We start from the raw sequence: 26,330 nt of genomic DNA, 5'->3' as shown, positions 1-26,330 counted from the left end.
CATCACCATCATCACCATCACCATCATCATCACCATCACCATCATCACCATCATCACCATCATCATTTTAAAGAACAGGATCCGAGTACCCCTTTGTTTTCTGACAAGAGTGAGAGGAGCACTAGCATTTCGTCCTCACCAACTACTCTGGGGCAGCCAGTGGCATCAAGAAAGCGGCAAGAGTAAAACTGTGAACAGAAAGGAAGGCAACATTTTGATCCATGGAAAGGGAAGGAGTAGATGTGTATTTATTAAATAGTCACTTAGAAGTATTTCAGCAACCCAAGAATTTCTTTAATACCTGAATGTGATATTTTAAACTGCCACATTATTCACTGTTATGGGCTAAATTGTGTCCCTACGAAATTTCTATGTTGAAGTCCCAAGTCCAAAACCCCAGTACCCTGGAGTGACTGTGAAAGAGATGGGGCCTGTAATGGGGTAATTAAGGTAAAATAATGTCGTACGGGTGGGTCCAAGCCAGTATGACTGGTGTCCTGGTCAGAGGAAAGGAAATAGTTCAGAGACAGGCACAGAGAGAGGACCAGGTGCAGACGGGGAAGAAGGCAAGCCAAGGAGGAAAATCCCTCAGAGGGAATACGACCTGCTGACCTCTCGAGCCTGGGCTGTGGCTTCCAGAACTTACGTAAGGAAACAAATTTCTGGTTTTTAAGCCATCCAGTCAGCGCTTTGTTGCTGCAGCCCTAGAAAATGAATTCATGCACACTCATGAAATTAGGGACTTTCTAATAAAAAGAAATCTAAAATGTTTTACTAATCATTTTCTGGACAATCAAAGTGTTTACACTGAATATAGAGCACTTGTTCAAAGTCCTAGAATATTCCTAAGCACTAAGAGGTCTGGAAATACCAAGAATAGGCTGAAAAACACTTCTCAGTGAGATACAGATACTTACTGAACCCCTAAAGTAAAGAAGTCCGAAGACGACATCATCGCTTTCCTATATCACAACAAGAAGTCCATAAGTATAAAATTAAGCAAGAAATAAAGGCAATTTTAGGATAGGTTGTTGGTGTAAGTGACCTTACTATAAAGAGGAGGAGCACAATTGTAAGAAGCAAATGATTTAGTAGAAAACAACTACACCACGGAAAACGCAAATCACTTGTCAAATACTCTTCAAACACCTTGATTCTGTATTCAAGCAAAAATATAAAAGGAGATTCTAATTTCTTACGTAACTACAATTCATGGTATTGGCAGATATCATTGTGAGCCACTCTGCAATGCCCTACAAAGTGCAGATTCGTTATGAGGCCACTTGTCTAGTTTTAACCCTTCTATAATGTGGCTGAATACTCTCCCCTTGTTAGAGAGCCACAACTTAGAGAGTTGTAGCTCTCTAAACCACAATGAATGTGACTTCTGCTCAGTAAACATTATTGAGACACCATTATGTATCATACACGATGCTGTACTCAAGGGGAATAAGAAATGAAGAGAATTCCTCCTTGACTTCAAGGAACTTACAGTGTAGAAGAGAGACAGAAATATAAGCAAATAATTTAATATTAAAAGGTATTCACAAAACACTAGGGAGCACAAAGGAGAGGCTCTTAGCTATCCCTGGGGGTGCCTAGACACCGAGTTGGAACTAGCTGGACAGAGGTAACTGGGAAGGACATCACAGGCAGAGAAACAATGAGAAAAACCATTAACCAGACAGAGAGGGCGTCTGAAAGATACAAGGAGAATCAGAGTCCAGGATTTGTGAAGAGATGAGTGACCTTCTGCAGTTCAGATCCAATCCGGAAACCACTCTTTCTTCCAGAGACAGCACAGGCTATGAGCCTCAAAGAAAGACCCAAGCAGGATTACCAGACAATGCTCAGCTCTGGGAGACAGAAGAGCCATACAACACGAAGGGATCCCATTCTCAGCCAAATGACTTGGCAGCAAGCTTTTGCAAAGCCTCTACTGGAAAAACATAAAACCTCCCCAAGAAGGAAAGGCCCCTAAATAAGACAAAATGCTCTGGATGAAGACTGTCTTCAGCAAAATCAAAAGGGGGGTATTTGCAGACAGCCTGGCGGTTCCACGCTGCCATGTTCAAGGCCTGCACATGGGGATGCACGCACTCCAGGGCAGAGGAATTGTGGCCTATGGGCCCAGTGGGCGACAAAGATACACGAGCAACAAACTAAGATTCAGAGAACATTCCAAACAGGTTACAAAGCACTCGGACAAGCACTGGCTGGAGTTTCGCAGTTCCTCGTGAGACAGAATTGGTCATTAACATCAGACGCTTGGAGCAGAGTCTACAGTCTGCTTTGCGTATGAATCCGCTTCAGTTTTCTGTGTGGTAAACAGTGTATGGTCTCACCCCTGATTTGGGTTCCATTATTGCAAGGTCATCCTTTCACAGTCTATATAAACTTGTCAGTAAAAAAAGACTCCTTCAGATACTGTTACCGATGTCTTTCTAGACCAGGCAGACATCAGCTGCTAATTACAGTCAAGATTTTAGAGCTTCATGGAAGCATTGCCCTCCTCCCCAAGAATGAAACTCATTTCAAGCATGACCACCAATTTATACTGATGACCTTAAGATGATGAGGTTTCCCACAGTCATTAATTTTAAAAAGGTTGGGAAAAATATATCCAAACTCTCTAGAAAATAATTAAAATATGAGGTTTAGGCCTTCAAAGAGTTAAATGTCAGTCTAGAAAACTCATGTGTTCTCAAATCCATCTCCCTCTTCCCAACCAATCTCTATCAGTATTACTGTGGACGTCCTGCCAGGATTTCTCTGCCCTGTCTAGCAGAATAGGTTTTTACCATCACTATCTGGAATCTCCTCTCCTTCCTCCCTCTTCTTGTTCTCTCCATGTCATTTCCTGCTGTCCTGTGTTCCATTCCCATGGCTCGCTGCTTTGAAAGGATCATAGCTGGCGTTCCTTGGAATTCCAACTCTAAGAAGGTGACCCAAGCCTCCATCAAGGTACACTCTTCTCATGCCCCAACTGTAGCGAAAGCAACCAAATAGAGGGAAGGAGATGTGGCCACAGTTGGTGACCTGAAAAACATGTGGCAGGAGCTCCCACCCCCCATGCTCAGACCAAGTGCTTACCTAGAAGTGCCAGAGCTGACAACTCACCTGTCCTCGACACAACTTTGGGCACTGGCATCTGTGATTCTAAGAGTCCATTCTTTTTTTTTTTAATCATTTTTTTTTTATTTTCAGCATAACATTATTCATTGTTTTTGTACCACACCCAGTGCTCCATGTAATCCATGCCCTCTCTAATACCCACCACCTGGTTCCCCCAACCTCCCATCCCCCCACCTCTTCAAACCCTTCAGATTGTTTTTCAGAGTCCATAGTCTCTCATTGTTCACCTCCCCTTCCAATTTCCCCCAACTCCCTTCTCCTAACTCCCCATGTCCTCCATGCTATTTGTTATGCTCCACAAATAAGTGAAACCATATGATAATTGACTCTCTCTGCTTGACTTATTTCACTCAGCATAATCTCTTCCAGTCCCGTAAGAGTCCATTCTTGAAAGAGATCATCCCCTCTGAGAAATGTCTCCAAATGTCTCCAGGAGCAACTGATCCTATCTCCTTCTGTTCTTCCATTAATACTATTAGACTATTTGTTTCCATTAGACTATCTGTCACAGTCTACACCTTGTGTGCAGAAGATTGTGAGTTCCTGGAAGACTAGGAAGATGTCTTTATCTCTGTCCTCAAAAGGAGCCTGCCTTGCTCAAGAGCTCAATGAACCTACAGTAACACAATTTAATGTACACTTAATTAATGACATGGGGGGGCAAAAAGAAGTGCTGTTCCTCTTGCTGGATTATAGGGCAGTTCTGTTTTTCACTTTTTGAGGAACCTCCATACTATTTTCCAGAGAGGTTGCACCAGTTTGCATTCCTGCCAACAGTATGTGAGGGTTCCATTTTCTCCACTTCCTTACCAACATTTGCTGTTTCTTGAGTTTTCGATTTTAGCCATCGTGACAAGTGTGAGGCGATACTACACTGTGGTTGTGATCCGCATGTCCCTGATGATGAGTGGTGTTGAGCATCTTTTCATGTGTCTGTTGGCCATCTGGATGCCTTCCTTGGACAAATGTCTGATCATGACTTCTGCCCATTTCTCGGTTAGATTATGTGATTTTTTTGGTATTTTGTGTAAGTTTTTTATATATTTTGGATACTAACCCTTTATTGGATATTTATATGTCAAATATCTTCTCCCATTCAGCATGTTGCCCTTGAGTTTTGTTGACTGCTTTCTTTGCTGTGCAGTTATGTATTTTTGATAATTATATAATAATCAAAATTTAAAAGGTAAAACTGTCAAATTAGACATAGGAAAGACAACCATAAAAATCTGGGTTAAAATAATAAAAAACTAAAAGAATTCAGCTCTCAGGTTATTTTGAAAGTACCTTTAAGTTCATGTTCCACATTAAAGATGCCAAAACTGGGGCACCTGGGTGGCTCAGTGAGCTAAGCCTCTGCCTTCGGCTCAGGTCATGATCCCAGGGTCCTGGGACTGAGCCCCGCATCAGGCTCTCTGTTCAGTGGGGAGCCTGCCTTCCTCCCCTCACCCACCTGCCTCTCTGCCTACTTGTGATCTTTGTCTGTCAAATAAATAAAAATCTTAAAAAAAAAAGATACCGAAACTGACAGAAATAATAGATTATACATTTGGTTTAACCCCAACCAGCAACATTGTTTTCAAAGAAAAAATCTGACCCTGTATCAAAGACTAGCAAATTCTTTTATATTTTTGTTTTGTAATATTTAAATTTTGAATGTTACATTTTATTATCAATCTGCCAACTCTAACTCCTTGACACTGCCATCTAAAGCAAGCTAAAAACCACTACAGAATATTAAATATGACGTTCTAATATTTATGTCAGAGAAGGAGAGTTTCACATACGTGTTTGCACCTACATGTGAACAGAATATCTCTGGAAAGATAACACTAAAACCTCATAACAATGATTCTCTCCAGGGAGGAGGACCGGAAAACTGTCCCATGGGTGGGAGAGAGACTTTACTGGGTATTTTTTAATACTTCTTGAATTTTTTCCCATGCGTTATTTTCTCAAAGAATGAACAGAGATCAGTCACTATGTTTCATGTAGCTATAAATAACCATGCTAAATGATGTATGGTGTTTGACCCATAGTCCTCCAACCTGAAGGGATATTATCTGAGTCTCTATTTTGGCTTAAAAACAATATGACATCCTAGCTAGTATTCAGTATTATTTTTATCTTTTGAACTTATTGTGAGATGGGGTGCGAGTAAACCACATAAACATATAGTTAAGAAAAGCACATGAAATAATCAGCATTGCCATTATTGTATTCTTTCTAGACAAAGGAAGTGGCAGTCTGTAGAGAGAGTCTTAAGAAAAGTGCTTATTTGCTTCAAGGACCACTTGGTTCATCACAATTGGAACCTCTGAATCAAAGCTTCTAGTAGAAACAAGATTCCATTAGGAAACATCTTTCTTTGCAGCCTATTTGGCACAGTGCTCTGCTCAGCTCTCTGTCCTCCAGCCATGTATGCTCCGTGCAGGGTAAAGTCAATTCCATTTAATGTTGGCTGAATTTGATCCCCAGTGCTTGGCATAGAGCAGGCACTCAATAAATATTCCTCAACTAGAGTGAAAATATGAATAGAACACCACTCAACAAATATTTGAATACACTATGCTAAGTGCCAGGGATATGGTGGTGAACGCAATGTGCTCCATGCATGTATTCCGTCTATAATTTTATGTGTGTGTGTATGTATATAAGAGATGGGCATGTGAAAGGATGAATCGACCTACAAAAAAGACCTAGAACTAGGATGATTTAAAAAAAAGGATGCCCATATTTGGCACTATTTGTGATTAATGTTAGGCTATGGTTGAAGATACATATTAAGTCATTTGTAGGAACAAGCAGTAATTCAATGACTAGCTCTCCGTGGTTTGGTTATGTGGGGCCTCCTGAAGCATCACACAGTGGATCTTCAACACATGTGCACAAGCAGGTAACAGAGTTCTTGGGTACCCACCGGCCTACCTCACTAGAAGACTAAGAGTGAGCAGCCCTGCCCCAAAGCTCAAAGAGCCAACGGCACTCCCATCCAACCACAGCACCACAAGGGGATCACCAATAGACACCAAGCTCCTCAGCTTCCATCATTAAGCGCGTATAGTGGGCTTGTGCTCGTCCTTGTACAACAGAGCGTAAGAACCACATTGTCGGAAGAGTGAATGGAGGAAAAGCCTATTTATTTACCTATGTTTTGTGCAGCTACCAATGCTTCCATTTTTTCTGTTAGGAAAAAAAAAAGTGAAAATGAAGTCCGAGCCTCTGTTGGTCTTTATTCTTTATTTTGTTGCCTTCAAATATTTCCTCTCCCAGTGCCTGATAAGCTAAGAGCCTAATGATGGGAGCCATCAGGTCACTGCATCGGTCCTGGCCGTATTTACATCTCTCTGTTGTTCCTTTAGTTTCTCTACTTTTTCTTAGGTTGTGTGTATCTCTAGGTGGAAAAATAAGGATGTTCAAAACAAAACAGAACCTTAACTAATGGAACCCACTCCTCGGAAAGCACATATGCTGCTTCATTACAGTTTCCGCTTGAGTAACAGTGATCAAACACACACAGGCGCACGCGCTGTATAAATTTTTGTTTTAACATTTCCCATAGGATGACCTGACATACGTGTCAAACACAAACCCTGTCATTCCCAGACGAGAGTCACCGACATTCGGTACAGCCGTTCGTTTGAAAAAGGCCTCAGAGTTTTCGTGGGCTTCAAGCGAAATTTGAGGAATTAAACACTTTCATCAAGATCCAGGCTGAGGGAGAGTCACGACCGGGCGGGGAGGAGTTACTGTTCTGTAACAGCGACGGTTGCACCGCGCGGCTTCCGCCTGAGCGCAGCAGGAGGCGGCGCTGAGGAAGAGAATAACTGAGGAGACGAGAAGGAGCAGAACCACGAGGGAAAAGAACCGTCCGGGGTACGACGCTCTGCGGGACACCCGGGGCAAACCGGGGCGGCGAGGCCGATGAGGGGACATTCGCCCGCGCCAAGGCCGTCGCGGCTGAGAAGGAACCAGCCGCGTCACCCCCGCGAGCCGTCGCCACAGCAGAAGCGCTTCCGGCCACGAAGCCGGCACTGAGGGAGCAGCGGGGCCCCACTCGGCCGCCCCCGACGCCGGACCCGCGGGGGAAGCCCGCGGAGAAGCAACCGGGCTCTGAGCGCACCCGCGACCCCGGTGAGACTCGGCCGCAGCCGCTCGCCGGCTTCTCAGGGAAACGGCGCGGCCGCGGCGCCGCTTGAGCCGCTCGAGCGGGTTGTCCGCCGCGTCCACGGAAGAGCCCGTGGTGACGCCCCGCGAGGAGCAGGTTCTGGCGGCAGAAGTGGCCGCACGAAGGCTCAACAACCGCCTGCCGGGACGAGGCGCCGCGGGACGGGGCCGAAGCGAGGCCCGTGCGACGGGTCCGTCCACGGGTCCCACCGCAACCAGCACCGCAGAACTGACTTCTCGCGGCGCCGGGGGCCGCGGCCTGCGGTCACTGCATCGGCCGGACTGTTGCTCCCGCGGCTCCTCTCCCCGAGCCCCGCGCTGTCCCCACTCTGTGACCGCGGCCTAGCCCCCTACCCCCGCGGGGCACCCGTCCGCCAGCCTGGGGTTCCCCCCCGCCACGGCTTCGGCGTCACTCTGCCTTCCGTCACAACGTCACCTCACACGTCACTCCGCCACCCCTGACACACGCGGCCTCTGAACGCGGCCACCGTCCGAGGTCCCCAGGCTCGGGACTTCAACGCGTGCATTTTGGGGGGCACAGCTCAGGCCACACAATGACGTCCAGCTCCGAGGTTACCGAAAATTCCAGCACAATTCGGTAAAGAGGCCGACGTTGTGCTCGAGAGCGCTTGGCTCCGTGCGTCAGAGGTGAACTGAGGGCGGGGCGGCTGCCCTGGGCCTCCTGAGCCAGAGCCAGGCCGCGCCCTCGGAGAGTCGTGCAGGGCTTGCGCGGCCCCGTCAGACTGTCTGCCCGCGCTCGTCGGTCTGTCTGTCCGCGCTCGCTCATCTGAGCGCGGTTTACTCCTCCCGGGCTCCGCGGCTCCGCTCACGGGCACGTCGGCTCGGCGGCTGCATGGCAGCCACGGCCTGACTGGGCTGAGGCGCGGGAGTCGCAGCGCAGACCCCCGGGGACAGACACCCGTCAGGAACTGGCAGGACCGCCTCGCTTACACTCTGGGGCTCTGAAAAAGTCGAATAAACGTGTAAAGAGAAACCGCGCAATACGGTGCAGACGTGGCCACTACCACTGACTAAAATGCAAATATGTCAGCAAGGGCAGCCGAGTCCCGGACACGCTCTTTCAGAGCCAGACCGTGAAAATGTCCTGGGTTGAGGATTCTAACCTCGATTCAAGTCAACTGGCTTTCCAGAAAAAACCCTCTGTCCTGTTCCCAGTGACTCTCCTCATAACCCACGTCGCTCATCTCTGACAAGGTCTGTCGTCAGGACATGGCCGGGATGAGTGTGCACGAGTGGCTTAGTGCACATTTGTGACCTATCAGCAAAGGCCATTCCGATCAGGAGTCTGAGTCCTTCCGGGGATGGGGGTGGGGAGGGAGAAGTGAGGTCCACTGAGTGGTTTTCCACATACTAACACCAACCGCAGTAGAAAGGGGACCCTTCAAGTCATATCTCAAAGAAGCCAAGGCATCAAGTCCAATCCTTTTATAGACACAAGGACACAGAGGTCCGGAGAGGCAGAATAGGGCCACATCCGTGGGCCAGTGTAAGGCCAAGGTCCCTGTGCCTTGCCTGATGGCTCTTTTGGTCGATAATAACAAGGGGCTGTGTTCGTGCATGAAGTCAGACCTGCACAAGGGCCCGAGAAGCACCTCTGCATTGGACGGACAGCGACAGGGCCTGGCAGTGTCGGCGTGGTTGTATCCGGTGACAGCTGTGCAGTTGGATCAAGGAAGTTGGTTGTATGTTTGAGTTGGCTTTAGAAGACGGTTAACATTTTAAACTTTGATGAGTCATGAGGACGAAAGGCATAAGAGGAAAGCAGTAAAGTAAATGCCAGTCAACAGCTGTCCCATATCCTGGATCACAAAAGAAAAGTTCACTGAGAAGCAGAGTTTTGTTATGTGATAAAATGGGCCAAAAGCCCATTTCTGCTGAGGTAGCCTGAGAGAGCTCAGGTGTCTCACTGAGGTAGGACACAAGGTGAGCCAGGATTTCTGCCCCGGAGCATGATGACTTTGAAGTCAAATTCTCAGAAATTGACTCTCTGGCTTGGGCTGGGCAAGGAACAGGAACTAGGGAGCGGCACCCCACACACACCCCTAACAGGTCTATGAGGGGAGGGCAGACAGGGGCTAAGAATCTCCACCTTGGGTCGGTCCGACCACAGGCAGAGGCCGTGTTCATCAACACTGTGGGTCTCTAGACAAGCCTGGGAAATCTCAGAGATGGCTTGGCCTACCGATGGGTTGAAAGGATCCCTGATCTGTTCCGCTCCTTAATCCCTGAAGTACCTCCCCGGAAGCCGCTGTGAGGAGACAACTACTCTAGGAACACTGGTTTTGACTGTGTCTTGCCATGGCTGAAAGAAAGAGCCAGAGCAAGCTTGCTGGTGTCTCTTTTCATAAGGGCACTAATCCCATCATGAAGGCCCTGCCCTCATGATTTCACATAACCTCAGTCACCACCTGATGGCTCCATCTCCACATGCCATCACGCTTGGGGTTAGGGCTCCAACACATGGATTTCAGGGGGACACAATCCAGTCTACAGCAACAGGCTTCCCTGTTCTTAATGCCCATGCTCTGTGACGCAATTAGGAACCCACCCTGGGGCTCCATGAAGCCCGGCTGCAGGTTCTCAGGTGTTCCGCCCCAGAGCCCCAGGGAGCCAACATGGTCTTTCTACCAATGGAGGACACCCAGCTCTATCCAGCCACTGTAAAATGAGGACAGCAAAACTTCACTGTTTTGTGGTTGTACTAATAAAAATATTTATGAAAACTATAAGTTGTAAAGCCTACAATAATATTGTTTCCCTTTATTTTTATTGGTGATCTAGAAATTAGAAATGGAAAAAATGATTTTCTGATTTAGCCTAATTAGGAAAGAGAAGAAAATGGTTCCCTTTAAAAGATAGAAGAATCTTCTCTGCTGCATAATGTATATTCCAGCTATAAGCATTCCTGAGGGAAGGCAATGAAAAAATAATGCTATGCTCAGGCATGTGTATTGAAAAATAATAACTGATTTGTTTGCCTATCTTGGTTTGCTGTCTTAGTTTACATTGCACTTATCAAATAAGCCCTAGGCACAGAAAAATCACACCTAAGCCGAGAGGTTATTTTGGACATCATCTTCCCTTCAGCAGTGTGTTTCTCCAGTCGCACAGAAATGCAGGGTCCACTAGCACTCAGGGTTGCTAGCCGACATTTCCCTCCCCAGCCCCCACCCCTGGGATTCTGTGATTCAGAGAATGATGTAAAATGGGCCGCTTCTAATGGACACTCACTCTAGGATGAAAGTCTTGAGTTATGAGTGAGTAACCTCAAGAGAATATTATGGATATATTTATCAAGACTACTGTTCTGACTTCAGGATATAATTTTCATCCCCATCCTAGAAGCACTGAACTTGTCTCTTTTCAATAGTCCTGCTCTGTGACGTCGCTTCCAGAGGTAACACTGATAGTAACAGTTTCCTTGTTTGGGGTAGATGATTTCCCAAAATGGATTGACTAGCTGAAGGGAAGGGAGGGAAGTAGAGGAGGAAGATGGTTGCAGAAAACTTCAAATCATGGGATGGCGTTTGCTGTCCTATGTACACATCAATGTTTCCCAAAAGACATCTCCAGCCTTGTCCCCTCTTCCAAGATCTGGACTTACAAATGCAACTTCCCAATGGCATCTCCACCATCTCATAAGATTTCTGTAAGTTCCATACTCCAGAATCCTCTTCCCCCACCCTGGGGTCCCTCCCTTGGGGAGTGGCACCACCACTGATCTGGCATTTGGTTCATAAAATAACCCTTGCTCCATCTATACTAAGACCTCCCCCAAAGAACTCTCACATTCATTTGCTTTACTCTTTTCCCATTCCCCATATCATAGGTGTCTAAGTTAACGTTTCTGTAGCACTCAACATTTTTGTTTGTTTGTTTCGTGGTCTTCCATGCCACGTGAACCTCATAAGAGAGGTGCCTTGGGTATCTTGTTCAACGCTGTATCCTAGAGGAGAACCTGGTCTTTAATAAAGACTTCCTTCAAAAAAAAAAACACTGTGCGAACATAATATTTAATCGTGAATTAACTCCATGTGATACAAGGTCTTCTTTAGAAACATTCGTTTTTGCCACTTGCATTCAGTGTGCGTTCTGCATTACTTTCATCCTCACACTACTGGAAGGCCGCTGGTCTGGAGAGATGAGAATTTTATTGGGTGGGGGGTGAAAGGAATAATTGGAGAGAATGGGACATTTTAGAGGAATGGAGATCTTACGAGCAAGACATGGGAGAGTGCTTGAGACAGGTGAAAAAGCTGTACTGGACACTGGTGTCTCAGAATAGAAAAATGCTAGACTAAGAGGTGAGATTGGGTTGCATCAAGGGACAAAATACTTGCCGCGCTGCCCCTGTGCCCATGAATCTACAAAGTAGCTGAGATCAAAAATAAATAAATAAAGTGGCTGAGATCACAGGTTCTGGAGTCCGAGGGGCCTGGGTTCGAGTCTTACCTCAGCTATTTACTAGCTGTGTCATAGTCCGCAACTTATGGAACCACTCAGAATCCCTCCTCCCTGAGACAGACACACCAGTGCCTGCCCCAGAAAGCCATCAAAAGGGTTAAAAGAGGGCTCGGAGGTAAAGCATTCAGTATGCGCCTTTCTAACCACTTTTCTGGACTAAGCCCTCAGAGGACAGCATACCAGTTGGAATTATATTTCTTGTTAAGTCTGGAGATTTCTTAATTTTTTAATTTTCATTTTTGTTTATCCTCTAGATTGTATGAATTTTCTGAAATTGTGAAGTTGCTTAAAAGACAAAAACCTAAAACCCCTGAGCCCTTCATCTGGATCGCTGGAAAGCATTAGTCAACAGAGGTGGCGCGTCATCACCAGCTCAGGCATCAGGAAGAAAATGATTCTATTTCTCTGTAATTCAGAGAATGATGTAAAATGGGTCCCTTCTAAACTAGAGCAAGGTAAATAGTGATGATAGATTCACCACCCATGTAGGCATTTGGAAAAAAAAAAAAAAAAAACCACCAAAAAGCCGAAATCTGTTCCTGTCACCCCCTGCTCAGCCTCACCAACGGCTCCCACTTCCCTTGGACGCGTAGCCGTGCCAGCTCTTACCGTGGCCTCAGGCGCTGCAGGAGCCCTGGCCACCTTGCTGACCTCCCGTGAGGCCTCACCCTGCCTCATGCCATTCAGACTTGTGGTGTCCCCTGTACCCCACGTCTTCACTGGGTGGCTTCCAGTCAGGACCCTGCTCAAATGTCACTTCCTCAGAGAAAGCCTCCCAGCCTGCCCAGGCTAAAGCAGTCGTGTCTCCTCGGTCACTCTGTGAGCCCCCCTCCTGCATCATTTCTGCTAGACGCCACTCATCATCACTGGGAGTAAAATAACCTGTTCACTGCTTATTGTCTCCCCCAACAGCTTGTTAGTCTGCGGAGAGCCTCTGTCTTAGTACACACTTGCTGTCCGCCCAGGGTCTAGAAGAAGTGCCTGTCGCCGAGTGTGTGCTTCATAAATGTCACTGGAGGACTCAGCTAATGAGACCAGTAAGAAAACCACCTACTGCTCGTGGTTGAGCACTCAGGGTCGCCAGCCGTTACTTCATTTAATCTACTGCTGTGAAGCTTAGTGCAATTATTAACCCCATTTTATAAGTGAGGAACCTAAAAGACTTATCCAAGTTAAACTGCTGAGCTGTCCAAGGTCAGACGCATGCTAAGTGTGGGATTTGAACCTAGATCAAATGTGCATGTGTTCACGTGCGCACACCCCTTCGAGGTGGACTGGCACAGGAGTAAGAGGACACGGGACAGCGAGCGGATCACTCAGCCGTCCCACCAGGCCTTGAGAAGGTGGCTGAAGCCAAGGCTGAACCAATGTGCTCCCATCTCTTTCTCATTCTAAGTGGAATGAGATGTGTGGCCAAGATGCCATGGATCCAGCAAGGCCCATGGCCAGCTCCTGTCCACGGGACCCCTCGCCGCACTCAACCTGCAGCGGCACCCCACGGCGCGGTGCGGGAACACAGTGCCCAGACGCATGGGACATCGCTCTTCTCCATCACGCCTGAGAGTCGGTCTACGGGTTATCTTTTCCAGGAAAAGTTAACAAGCTACTATTTGCTTACAGATTACTGTGCAGAGATGCTGTTTTCAGCAGAGAAAAGGTGAGGAAAAGATGCTTAATGCATCAGAAACAAGAACGGAGTGGGGTTCTGCCTCCCAGCTGGGAAGGCTGTGAACAGGTGTGCTATGAGGCAAACTTCTAAGGGAATCTCCGTTCTGATCCACTCTTCAGAGTACCCCACACGATTATATAACTGCAGTCCACCAAATGCTTCCGTGGATAAGTAGAAACATAATTAACAAGATTACTTTGATTTTTGACTTGTCCACACAAAAAAGGCGGTAAGTTGACACCGAATGACTCCAGACACTGAAACAGCTAGAGCGAACACCCGTACTTAGACTCACCGTCTGCGGTGAAGGACGGTCTTCAGGAGCTCATGTGGCTTTCTGGTACCCTAATTTCTTTCTTTATATAAAGAAATATAATTACTGCCCAAATCAGGGATGTTGGGCACTTTGATATTAATTCCCAATAAGATACTATACATTTGCACCCTATCTCATTTTAAAGAAACATGAGGCCATGATACTTAGGTAAAGTAGATTTTTAGTCATTTATATTTATGCTTAGGGGGAAATACATGGGCCATATATATATATATATATATATATATACACACACACACATGTATATATATATATATGGTATAAATTCTCCATGTTTGATGTATTTGGATATAATATGTCTCTATAGTTTACACACACACACACACACACACACACACAATTCTTCTATCTGAGGATAATTATATTAGATTCACTATAAGTAGACAAGCTTTCAGCTATTTTCCAATAAGAAATCCAAAAGAAAACTTCTGTAATACATATGTCCAGTGCCAAGAATGGAAAATTATGAGTATTTTTCCATATTTCCTTAAAAAAATGAAATATTGCAGGTTAAGTGGAGGTTCTCCTTATCCTCTTTGTCCCCAATCCCAGTCCCCTCTTTTCTACAGCCTGTCCAGAAAACAAGAGCTAATATGAATTTGAAATGAAGTTTTTCCTCTCCAAATGTAAATGTCTTTCCATGCATATAGGTGTACCCACCCAAATATGACTTTTAATATGCATTGTTAAAATGTGCATAAATGTACCAAGCTATGTCTCATTCTGAAACTTGCTTTTTTGTCCATTCAACATATTTTTAAGAACTTTTCATATTGACATATTGATCTAGTCCCTTCCTTTTACCTCTGCATCATCTCCCCTCTTACGACTGTACTGCAGCGAACACACTCATTCTCCAGCTGACAGCATTTAGACTCTTTCTCTTTTCCACTTAGGAAGCTGGACAAGCAAGTAAACATCCACGAACACGTCTTTCTGCATGTGTGTGTTTTTCCAGATAGGTATATACCTTACAATGCAATCTTCAGGCCATAGAGAATGTCTAACTTGAGTGCACCCTGGACGGCAGCCTCGTCTCCACTGTGCTGGCTAGGTAATGAACTTGCGGGTGCTGTCTCTGCCGTCCCCGGTACACACCCTAATGAACACCCCGCAGCCTGTGAGCTGGGGAAGGGGGCTGTGTGCGACCCCAGGGTGCAGCTTATACGGAGTGAGAGCTGCTCTCTTCACTCAGTGCCTCCGTCAACCAAAGGGAAAAGAGAAAACAAACCAGATACAACACCAACAACCAGAAGCCCTGCACTCACTTGCCCTGCCCCGCAGTACCGGCCTTTCGTTCTGAACTGTGAGTTGCTCGATTAACGTAATGCGGTTACCAGCAAGTCAGCTTGACAACTGTCACATGGTGACATCTCTCTCTACGAAGCTGTTCTTTTCAAGGGACTGTAAGAACCAAATCACTGCCTTTCAACTCTTGACCATAAATTCCTCTACTCCTGGGATTCTATGGCTTATATGTTGTTAATAGTGAGAATCTGTATTTGCTTGAAACAGCTCCCTTAAAGGCTTTTCCTATAAAAATGGGTATACTGTCTTTGAAGGTAAAGCGGGAAAGCAATAGAAAAAACAGAAATCACATATAACAACAGCAACAATTGTAACCACCCTGTATGCCGGCCATTCACAGCTCTAAAAAATGGCATGAAGGAGTCTATAATAATCCAGTCACATAACATGAGGAGAAAAACTCAATTTGACCAGGTCGTCTTTGACAAAGAATGTTAGTTCTGAAAATCACAAACATTTTCACTTTGCAACCTTAATGGTCTGTACACTTATGATATTGTACTAAGTCCGTGTTTTTCTCATATTCAGTGGCCCTTACAGTAACGTAATGTATCTGAAGATTAACAAAGTAGTAATAATTTTAAAAAATCAACTGAACTCCTAATATATGCCATTCACTGTACTAAGTTGTTGCCATGTTTTATCTCATTCATCTTCATTAAAAAAAAAAAAACCCAAAACTAAGAGGTAGGTACTAACAGTTTCCATATTTGCAGATGACAAAACAGAGATGCAAAAACTTATATAACTTGCCCAAAGCCCCGCAGTTCCAAACGGCAAAGCCAGGCTCTGAACCAGGCGATGTGCCTGCAAGCCTGTGCTCAGAACCGCTGTGGAGCACGGCCTTTCAGGAGGGAGGGCAAGAAGAAAGCTTCCCCTTGAGGAATCAGCATCTTCTTTCTTTTTCTTTCCCTTTCTGTTCTTTCCATTCCTTCTCCCTCTGTTTTCCTCTCTTCCCTCTCTAAGTCTCAGGTTGGCTTCATAAGCACTCACAGAGGGCACCCGGCCCAGCTGATGGCACGCAGGGGAGCTCAGGAAGCCAGTTCCTCCTGAAGCAAGATGTGCAAAAGGTGACAGTAAAGACCGTACCACACCCTTCCCCCAACACAAAATATCCTGAAGCATGAGATTACCTACTTCAAGCAATAAAGCATAGACCAACACTTCAGTAAGACCAGATATTTGGAATACAATCTGGAGACAGCCATAACTGATTTTCCTCGGCCCATTTCTCTTCTTTGACCACAAAATTTCCTTGTTGATCTTATCCATGTTCACAGTCTGAACTGCCGCAAATCGGTATCCCTTGGGCATACGGTTTAAGCTTCAAGCTTGTGGTAGTCAGCTAATATGGCACAGAACCATGGTAAGAACAGGGAGAGGAGAAGCAGCAAAACGTAAGTAAATGAACAAGATCTTTCTAGATCCTTCGTGGCAGGCTCAAACTCCCCCTCTCTGTGAAGCCATCCCTGAACGCGCCAACAGCAGAATTTCTTCCTTCTTATAATGCCGATTGCCGTTCCTCCAGTGACAAAATGTCACGTCCCACTTCCCTGTGACCTCAGCGGGTAGCCCAGTGTCTTGTTCTCTGTTCTCGGTCTTCCCACACTAGGAAAACTTGTTTTCCTCCTCTTGATATTTGCATCATATATTTCCTTCTTTCCCAAACTGACCGGCCAGCTCACTGGGATACTTAGCTACTATTAAGTAGTAATTAATGGCTAAAAGTGGTTAATCTATCACCCCTATCCGTAAATATCTGCATGGCAAAACTGACCTTGAGTATAAGAATCTTAGGGCAAAGTCAAGATGACTGAATAGATTTTTGTGTCCCTTAAAATATAAATATATTTCAATCAAATAATAAATGATGGCGCAACATTAGATAGTAATGATTTACAAATTTACACATGACTAACTGTAATGCATTTTGACCACAACCCTACTCATGACTGTTAAAACATTCAGCAGCATAAATATACCCTTAAGATACATTTACATTTCTAGTTAAAAAAGTCTAGTTATCATCTCTACATAAATTAGCTTACAAATATACTTGCTATAAATTCCAAAGTCTCGTGATTTCACATCAAAAGAAATTTACCTTTTGCGTGGAAATATTGAGCATTATCCTACTTGCCTGAAAAAGCCACTTTCCAGAGAAGGAGAAAATCCAAGATCAAAACCAGAAATCATTTACTCTGCACGTGTGTGTGTCTCTGCATGTGTGTTGTTAGACTGAAACTTTATTCCCTGAAAAACTGGGCCCCAACTGTGTAACTATTAAAATACTAAGTACTTCAAAATTGGACATGCTATTTTAAAAAACTATTTTCTGGTATAAATTTTTCTTATGAATCCATATTTAAAAAGTTGTAGCAAATTTACTTCTGACCACATGAGGCTATTTCTAATTTTTATGGTAGCACTGACTCCTGAAAACAAGCTCCTAATAAAACAGTCACAGAATATTGAAAAAACATCCATGCATATATAAGAGCCGCAGACAGATCCCTCCTTATGAGTCTATGAGGCAAACATAAAAGACTATCAATCATGGAAAGATAATTTCCCTTTGTCAACTATTTAATGTCTGATAGTGCTCCAGTAAGAAGGTCAGACGGTCAACCTCATGCTTTCAAAACCCCAAATCTCAACCGCCAACATCTGACTGGGCTCCCCAAATTCTTACCAAAAGAAACCTACCTGTTCTGCTTGAATAGTGGGCATAATCACAGGCCAGCTAAGAGAATCTTTTAAAAGTAGTTCAGATAATATGTTCAATGGACAGAATTAAAATCCAAAAGAGATAAATGACCACAACTTGATGGAATCCCAGCAGACCCTTGGGACAACAATGTGACCACAGAGCCTTTTTCTTCCATCACATCATTAAGTAACAAAAGGAAGATGTTTTTTGTACATGAAACCAGAAAATTTAAGTAGAATGGGCTGTAGGGTTTTTTTTTTTGTTTTTTCATTTTTAAAGATTTTATTTATTTGAGAGAGAGAACACGAGCAAGGGGAAGGGGCGCAGGGAGAAGAAGACGCAGAATCCCCTGCTGAGCAGGGAGCCCAATGATGGCCCTTGATCTCAGGACCCTCAGATCGTGACCTGAGCCAAAGGCAGACGCTTAACGACTGAACAATCCAGGTGCCCCTGAGCTGTAGGTTTTTAAGTAATGAGTAATTAATAATGCTCAGGGGAAAAAGGAAAAAAAAAAAAAAAAACAAGTATAAGCTTCATGTACTTACCAAAATTACTAGTTAACTGCTAGGATTTTATCATGAAAATATACACCTCAGACAAAAGGCAAAGACAAAAAATAAACTTCCTTTTCTCAGCACACTAGAAGAGCCTAACAATTTCTTTGAAAATAGAACGCATATTCATACTCTGTACAGAGTCAGTACTCAATTAATGCTAGTGACTGATTAAACCATGACAGCTAGGAACTCTGCTCACTTATGAGACCTGAGTGCCTTTCTGGGAACAAATGAACAAATGATGCTTATTTGAGGAACACCTGGGTGGCTCAGTTGGTAAAGCATCTGCCTTTAGCTCGGGTCATAATCCCAGCATCCAAGGATCAAGTCCCATTCTCCCTCTGCTTGCATGTTCTCTCTCTCTCTCTCTCTCTCTCTCTCTGACAAATCAATAAATAAAATATTTATTTTAAAAAAGCTGCTTCGTTGAGGAGAGGAACCCCTCATACACTTGAGCTGAAGAGAAGTGTCTACATGCATCATGGTCAATCCACAAAGCTCAGAGAATATAAACATGACCTGGACAAAGTTGAAGGACATTCCAAGCCCCTGATATTACAAGACTCTTTTCACATTGGTTCCGCTGAATGTGCCTTGGGGACCCTGTGGGTCTGGGAACCATCCACACAATGCTTGACTTTGTTTAGTGACAACAAAGGGGTCAAAGACTTGAGAAACAAAAGCAGGAGGACACAGCTTCCCGAAGCAAAACCAACCAGACAAGAAAACAATATTCACGATTGTTTAGGAAAAAGAGTGATTGTAGGCTGAAGCTTTAAATTAAATCAAATGATGTAAGTTATTAATTAATTAAAATCTTCAGTTAACAGGAAAGGGGAAAAAATCACTGTTTCTTAAATCTTGTCCATATCTATTCCTTCTCTTTAATTTGCCAGAGACAGACTTGACAATCACCACACACAGACACACATGGTTGCATTCTTTCAGTTACAGTGATTTCAAATTTAGGGAGAGACCTGCACGCTGTTCTCTGAGATAAGAGTGCTCACGGGTAGCTGGGTCTAAGCCTTCCAGCCGACAGCAGAGCAGGAGGACTGACAGGAAGTTGTCGGAGGACTGACAGGAAGCAAGGTACTGTTCGGTCAACTTCAGACAAACATTAACATGAACAACATCACAGAAGAAACACTGGGCATTGGTAGATTGTTTTTTGACTAAAAAGATGCCATGGGAAATTAAGGTGAAAGGAAGATTTTTACATGTCCCATGTGTTCATGGCAGACAAAAATGCAGAGATGGATGTAATAGTCAGAAAAAACCACACAAGAATCTCCTTGGGTAGCACCATGGCTGAGCGATTATGGTGGCTCCAGTCTCCTTAGACACAACCGACGTCCTCATCAACCACGATCCAAGCCCGATCTGCGTCGGCGGGAGGCGGATGAGAACTGAAGCTAGAAGAACCGAATCTGCTCTACCCACTTAAGACCTGCTTCACTGGGGCGCCTGGGGGGCTCAGTGGGTTAAGCCTCTGCCTTCAGTTCAGGTCATGATCTCAGGGTCCTGGGATCGAGCCCCGCATCGGGCTCTCTGCTCAGCGGGGAGCCTGCTTCCTCCTCTCTCTGCCTGCCTCTCTGCCTAATTGTGAGCTCTGTCAAATACAAAATTAAATCTTTAAAACAAACAAACAAAAACCTGCTTCATAGATGCCCGGGACCAGGGGCCCTTCCAGGCCGCAGGCCAGTCCAGCTCCCTGAATTAGGGCTCCTGCACCGGAGCCAGTGACCCGAGCCTCCTGCACGTGGCCGGAGGCAGCATCTTGCGTCTGGTTCACGTCACCCAAGTAGGTTCATTACTTCCTTCCTTTAGTTTCCATTTGAAGGAGGAAGAGCGACACCAAGCCCCGTTCCCACTCCAGCCCTGGCCCCACACAAACCGATTTTCCTAGATGCGCTCCCGGGTGCGGTCATTGCAGAAGGCCTGGGGCAGCGGCTGGGGTGGGGGGGGCGGGGGAGGGCAGCGAGAGACGCGCGCTCCTACCTGATGTGGCCGATGAGCTCGATGAGCTTGTGGCTGAAGAAATAGGCCGTCAGCTCAGACACGTGGCTCAGGACGGAGCAGACCCCGAAGAGGGTGGTGGTCCCGTTCAGGTCCTCCAGGTGCCAGTAGAGGAAGGTGAACACGAAGCCGTAGCCGAAGCCCATGAACCAGGCGACAAAGAGCACCGAGCCGTAGCGCACGCCGCACAGCAGCCGCACCAGGGCCCAGAAGCTGAAGGCCGGCGAGCGGCCTGGGCCGGCGGGCGTCCCCTCGGAGGACTCGGTGGAGCTGCTCCTGTCCGCCGCAGGGATCTCCTCCGCTTTCCCTTGGCTCTCGTCAGGCTTGAAGTGGTTGTAGCGGAACCGGAACTGAGTGGCGACGACCAAAGCCACGGTCATGAGAACCCCAAAGACGATGAAGACGATCTGGTAGTTCCGGGACTCGGGGGGTCTACACCCCTTCCCGTCGACGAGCACCTCCGTGTGCGTGTAGTCGATCCCGATGCCCACAGACAGCATGGCCAGCCCCCAGCCCAGCGAGCCCCACATGCGCTGCAGCCCGTAGCGGTCTCTGTGCTTGCCCAGGTACTGGAGCGTTACCGTGTCCACGATGGTGACCGAAGAGGCGCTGAAAAATTCTCCGATTATGACAACGACCAGGATCACCAGGAATATAGCCTCCACTTCCTGCTGATCGTAAACAAGAGTGACTTGACTGGACGGTAAAGATTTGGTGGTGGTGACAAGAGCGGTGGTTGTCTCTCTGGTTGTGTTTCCCAGGAAGGCAGGCGTTATTGTGCTTGGACTCAAGGTCAAGTCTGTAATATGGTCCGTAATTTCATCTGTCTGAGGTTGCAGAGTGGGCCCACTGGTCTTGTTCAGAGCTGTCGAAAAGATGACCGTTTCTGTGACATTGGGCTCCGTTTCCGGTATCACTGGCCAGGTGGAAGGGAGCAGGGCCCTCTTCTCCCGAATTCGTGGGGACACCGCAAGGGAAGAGTTGGTTGGCGGGATGGTCAGCAGGTGACTGGAGTTAGTGGGATGAGACGTTGGGGGGATCTTTGGTACACATCTCAAGGTAGCAGGCTTGACAAATCCGATGCCCAGGTTGAATAACACCCAACACAAAAGAGAAAAGAGGAGGACGATTTTGCCTTTTTTAAAGCGATCTGCAACTACACCCCAAAAGGGGGCGCTGCAGAACTCAATGAAGTACCGGATGCCCACCAGCAGTCCGCTCTGGCTGGGCGACATCCCCAGCTGCTTGTAGTACACCGGCAGGAGCGGATAAAGAGAGCCGTATGCAGAGTAGAAGAAAAAATAGAAGACCTTGGATATCAGAAGATCATTATTTATTTTGACACAGTGTTTCTCTATCCAGTCTATTTCCTCCTCAGGAAGAGCAGCGGTTTCTGTGGAGGTGGGCGTTTCATTGGAAGGTGGTTCTGGTTCCCTGGAAATACCATTAAAGGGGTCAGCGAGCACGTACTTTCTCTTCTGTTCCTCTTCATCGTCAGTTAAGATGGCAACTTTATCATCTGACGCCATGGCTTACCACCACCATCAGAAAGTTTATGACCTTCAGAATCTCGACTGTTGATCTGCAGAGTAAAATTTTAAAGATGGCTTAGTATGAAAATAACATTTAAATCCAGAATTTCATCTTGCAAGAAGCTGAGGAGTTTCAAACTATAGCTAAAAATAATAATTGTGAGAGAAAAATTCTCCCATTTATCACTTACAGCCACACAATACTAAACAAGAGAAACAGCTTTCAAAGAACCAAATACTTTTTGTGGCCACTGACTGACTAATTACATGTTCTAATGGCAGGCTTATAGCTCAGGTTCATTCTCATATCTTTTCATTGATTCCTGGTGAAAGTGTACAAATGATAGGGATTATGTCTAAACCAAATATAGAAATTGAAAATAAATAGTATTTACAGTTTCTTGGTTTTACTTTTCAAACAAATCCACTGCACGATATCCCTATTAATTTCCCTGTGTTACAGAAGAGAAAAATGAGGCGTGGTGAGCTTCAATAACTCAGAAGTGGCAGAGTGAGGGTCCGAACCCTAATATGGCTTTAAGCTGCACACGCTAATGCATCACCATCAACGGCCAAATGCTACATTCTGGATAATGAAATGCTATTAAACCTTCTTATAAGACAGGGTGTTTCATATGAAATGGCATTATCGACGGCATAAATTTATAGGAACTGTGCCACATTCCACCAGCATTTCCCTTTTTTCCATTCTACAGATAATTGAAGAGTCCAAAGGTCTTGCTGGCATCCAGAGATGTCCATCAGCATATTCTGAGGTAGGAGGTGTATACATTAAATACATGGAAATTCCTTCCACCTTCTGTACCAGAGAGGAGTAACTTCACTTGTTACCCCCTTGGAATAGATCTTGTTCTCCCTTTTTCCCAAAACAAAGACTAACCTGCTGAAAATCTTCCAGAATCAGGCTTGCAAACATTTAAAAACACTGCTGCTAGGGAGGCAGTGAAACACAACGTAATGAGACCTGTGTACTAAGTCCATTGGTCCTCTACTCCTCCTCTCCGAAGCCAAGTGTCAATGTAGCTGTAAGTTTTTTAAATGTTCATGTGTTTCTTATTTTTAGGTTTAACCAATTGTTTTATTTGAGGTAAAATTCACACAACATAAAATTAGCCATTTTAAGTAGACAATTCAGTGGAATTTAGTGCATTCCCAAAGTTGTGCCACCCCCAACTCCATCTCGTTCCCAAGTCATGTTTTCTTTAGTATAAAAGAAAATCTGTTTTCCCCACAAAACTTCAAGGAAAAGCAAAATCCTATCTTTTGCTATCCCGCTGATTTTTCTCAATGTTCTAGACTTATGTTTCTTTCTGCATTCATGCGTTCCCCTATCCACATCAGCAGCTCCAATCCCATCTCATCATCTGAAAACAACAATAACTCTCCTTTGAGCTTATTTTCTAAATTAATTTCATTTCTGAGCTCAAACTTAAAAGAAATATTTGTTTTTACAGTATATAAAAGTTATATGACCCGTCTGGGTGAAGGTGAAAGATGGAGCACATCTGACTTTCATCCCTAAACTCCACTAAAATAAACACACACACACACACACACACACAATTTTTAAAGTCATAATCCAAGCTAGGAGAATTAAAGAGCCCATAAATGGAGCAATAAGATTCTGGAAGCCAGAATATAATTAGACAGTTGGTAAATAACTTAGTAGATCTTAGAAAACTGAAACCTTGGTTGACAGTGGGGAAAGCCAGTAACAGAATTTATTACTCTGAATCCTTCAGAGTCTCATGGGTTGGCCACATTAGGTTGAAGTGTGTGTGTGTGTGTGTGTGTGTGTGTGTGTGTGTGTGTGTGTGTGTAGAGGCGAGGAGGGGAGGCTGCTGCTAACGGAGTTGACTGAAACCCTGAGCTCCAGCTAAGATCATTCAGTGCCCTTCTCTACTCCACATGTCGAACCAGACAACTAGAGGCTTTTTCCCTCTGGAGAGAATAAAACAGGTTTCTGCTGTCTTACAGAAACAGCTGTAATTGAGAGCAGGGGTACCGTACTGCAAACAGGGCATTAAGTGAACACATACATACTGATTCCAAACCTTAGCCCTGCCCCAAACCCCCATCCCACTTCCCTCACAAGGTTTCCAGAGGCTGGCAAGGCTATCATCCTCCAGGCAGGAAACTGGAAGGTTCTTCTCTGAGGATCTCGACACCAAAACCTCCCCACTAAACCACCCACCCAATCACTCTATGTGGAAGTTCAGAGTCATGGAGTTCTGCCACTAAATATGGGCAGCCATTCAGAACCGTAAGATGTCTGAAAAAAGACTTCCATGAAAGTCGGAAACAAAACAAAAACAAAAAATCAACCTGGAGAAAATAGGAGCTGTGTGAGGAGGAAAATATTTCCTAAATATATTATTTTCAGAAATAGGAAAAGAAATGCAACTATGAAACAAAAATAAGATAATACTTATTTTTCAAGAAGGAGGAGGATGAAGGGGAAGAAAAGGAATGCTTGAATGAAAAAGTTAAGGAATTTTTTTGTGGGAAAAAAAGCATAAATGATAAAGTAAGGGATGATGTAAAAGAAGAATTTAAGGCAACTACTTACAACAACAACAACAATAAACAGATCCTCTACTTCACATCATACACAAAAATCAACTCCTGATAGACTGTAAACAGAAAAATATCTTGAAGATCTTAGCATAGAAGAAGACTTACTAAATAGGATGTAAGACTACTCCGTGTTAAGGAAGAAAAAGTAAATTGGACTACATTAAAATTAAAAACTTCATCAAAAGGCAATATTAAAGATGGAAAAGTCAAGCCAAAGAGTAAAATAAGGTATTCTGGTGAGGATGAATATTATATATATCTGACAAAAGAATGTCTCCAGATATATAGAAAATTCTTAAAAATCTATAGAAAGATGTCAGGTAGTCTAATAGGAAAAATGAGTAAGAGACTTAAACAGTCACTTCACAAAAGAGCTTATGCAAATGGTAAATAAATATGTAAAAACATGCTCAGCTTGAATCAAGCGAGCAGTAAAAGCAAATTAAAACAGAATGCAATAATACAACATATTCCCAAAATGGCTAAAATAAATAGGACAGATAATACCAAGTGTTGGTGAGGATGTAGAGCAACTGGAACTCTCATAGGTTGCTGTTAGGAATGTAAATTGATACACTACTTTGATAACTGGAAATAGCTACCAAACCTGAAGGTTTACCTGATGACAACTCCTCGATGTATATAAAATAGTAATGTATTCAACAAATGACATCTAAAAAAATGTTCACAGCAGAACAATAGCTCAAAACTGGGAACAACCTATCTATAGCAGAATACATAAACTATGCTATATTCATAGAACGAAATACTGTACAGCAGTAAAAAAGCAACAATTACAGTTTCATGCAATGATATGGATAAATCTCACAAACATAATATGGACTGAGAAAAGCAAGAAGCAGAAGAACATATACCATATGATTTCATTTATGTAGCGTTACAAAAGCAAGCAAAACTAATTTGTGGTATTAAAAGTCAGGGTTGATTTTTGCTTCCAAAGAGATTAAGTAGACACACATTTTCCTACTGTTTCTGCTAAGTACAACTAAAAATCTTGGACTTTATATAAAAAGCAAATACAGAAGACTTTGAAAGGTAGACAGAAAAGGCTGGAAAAAACAGCTGGAAAACAGATTGGAAAAAAAATTAACAGAATTCAAGGGCTTATGGGACTATAACAAGCTAGGGACCTTGCTACCCAAAGAACAACATGGGGATGAATGGGGCTAAAGAACTTGGAAATACCAATGAGTGCAAACCAAAAAACAAAACAAAAAAATACAAAACCCTCAAACAAACAACAATAAAAAACAAACAAAAACCCCACAAAGCCCTCTCTGACTAAAGGATGAGGAAAACTGCAGCCTAGAAAAACAGAAAACTTTAGATAATACCAGCTCTACTCCAGCCAAATAGCACAGAGTGAGATTTGGGGTTGGGGGATAATGAATCTTAACTCCCACCCCCACCAGCAAAGGCTACAGGGGGAGCCTACACTTCCCCAAGCTATCACAGGGCACCCCAACCCCTAAACTGAGGCGATATCAGAGACCACAAAGTAGGGAGCTGGGACTTTCATCATTGCTAGGTGGTAATGAGGTCATGTCCCCAAGACATCATTAGTGGGGAACATTGGGGGATCCTGGACTTACATCCCCACCTACTAGTAATAAGATATCCCTACTTTTCCACCCGGGGTGGTATCAGAAGAGACCTAATAGAGACTCATAACTTTTCCCACCACCCAGCAATAACAAGATTCCTTTCCCCACCCCCATTGTGGTATCAGTGGAAACCACATAGGGAGCAGTAATGAGACACTCCTATTTCTCCCAGCCAGGGAAGTGTCAGT

General features: G+C 44.6%; 1 protein-coding gene across 3 annotated transcripts in view; it reads right to left on the bottom strand.

Moving 5' to 3' along the window:
* The window catches only part of LOC111140526 (major facilitator superfamily domain containing 6), a 68,367-nt gene that overhangs the window by 23,232 nt on the left and 18,805 nt on the right, over positions 1–26,330 (bottom strand). For all 3 annotated transcript variants that reach the window (XM_022492832.1, XM_022492949.1, XM_022492901.1), the window contains exon 2: positions 20,370–21,969. In XM_022492832.1, coding sequence (XP_022348540.1) covers positions 20,370–21,916 — 1,547 coding nt within the window. In that variant the 5' untranslated portion in view covers positions 21,917–21,969. The remainder of the gene's footprint in view (positions 1–20,369; positions 21,970–26,330) is intronic.

The sequence above is a fragment of the Enhydra lutris genome, unplaced genomic scaffold, assembly GCF_002288905.1.
Source record: "Enhydra lutris kenyoni isolate GAN:26980312 unplaced genomic scaffold, ASM228890v2 scaffoldscaffold1, whole genome shotgun sequence".
NCBI classification, from domain to species: Eukaryota; Metazoa; Chordata; class Mammalia; order Carnivora; family Mustelidae; genus Enhydra; species Enhydra lutris.
This window is presented reverse-complemented; position numbering and strand designations above follow the sequence as displayed.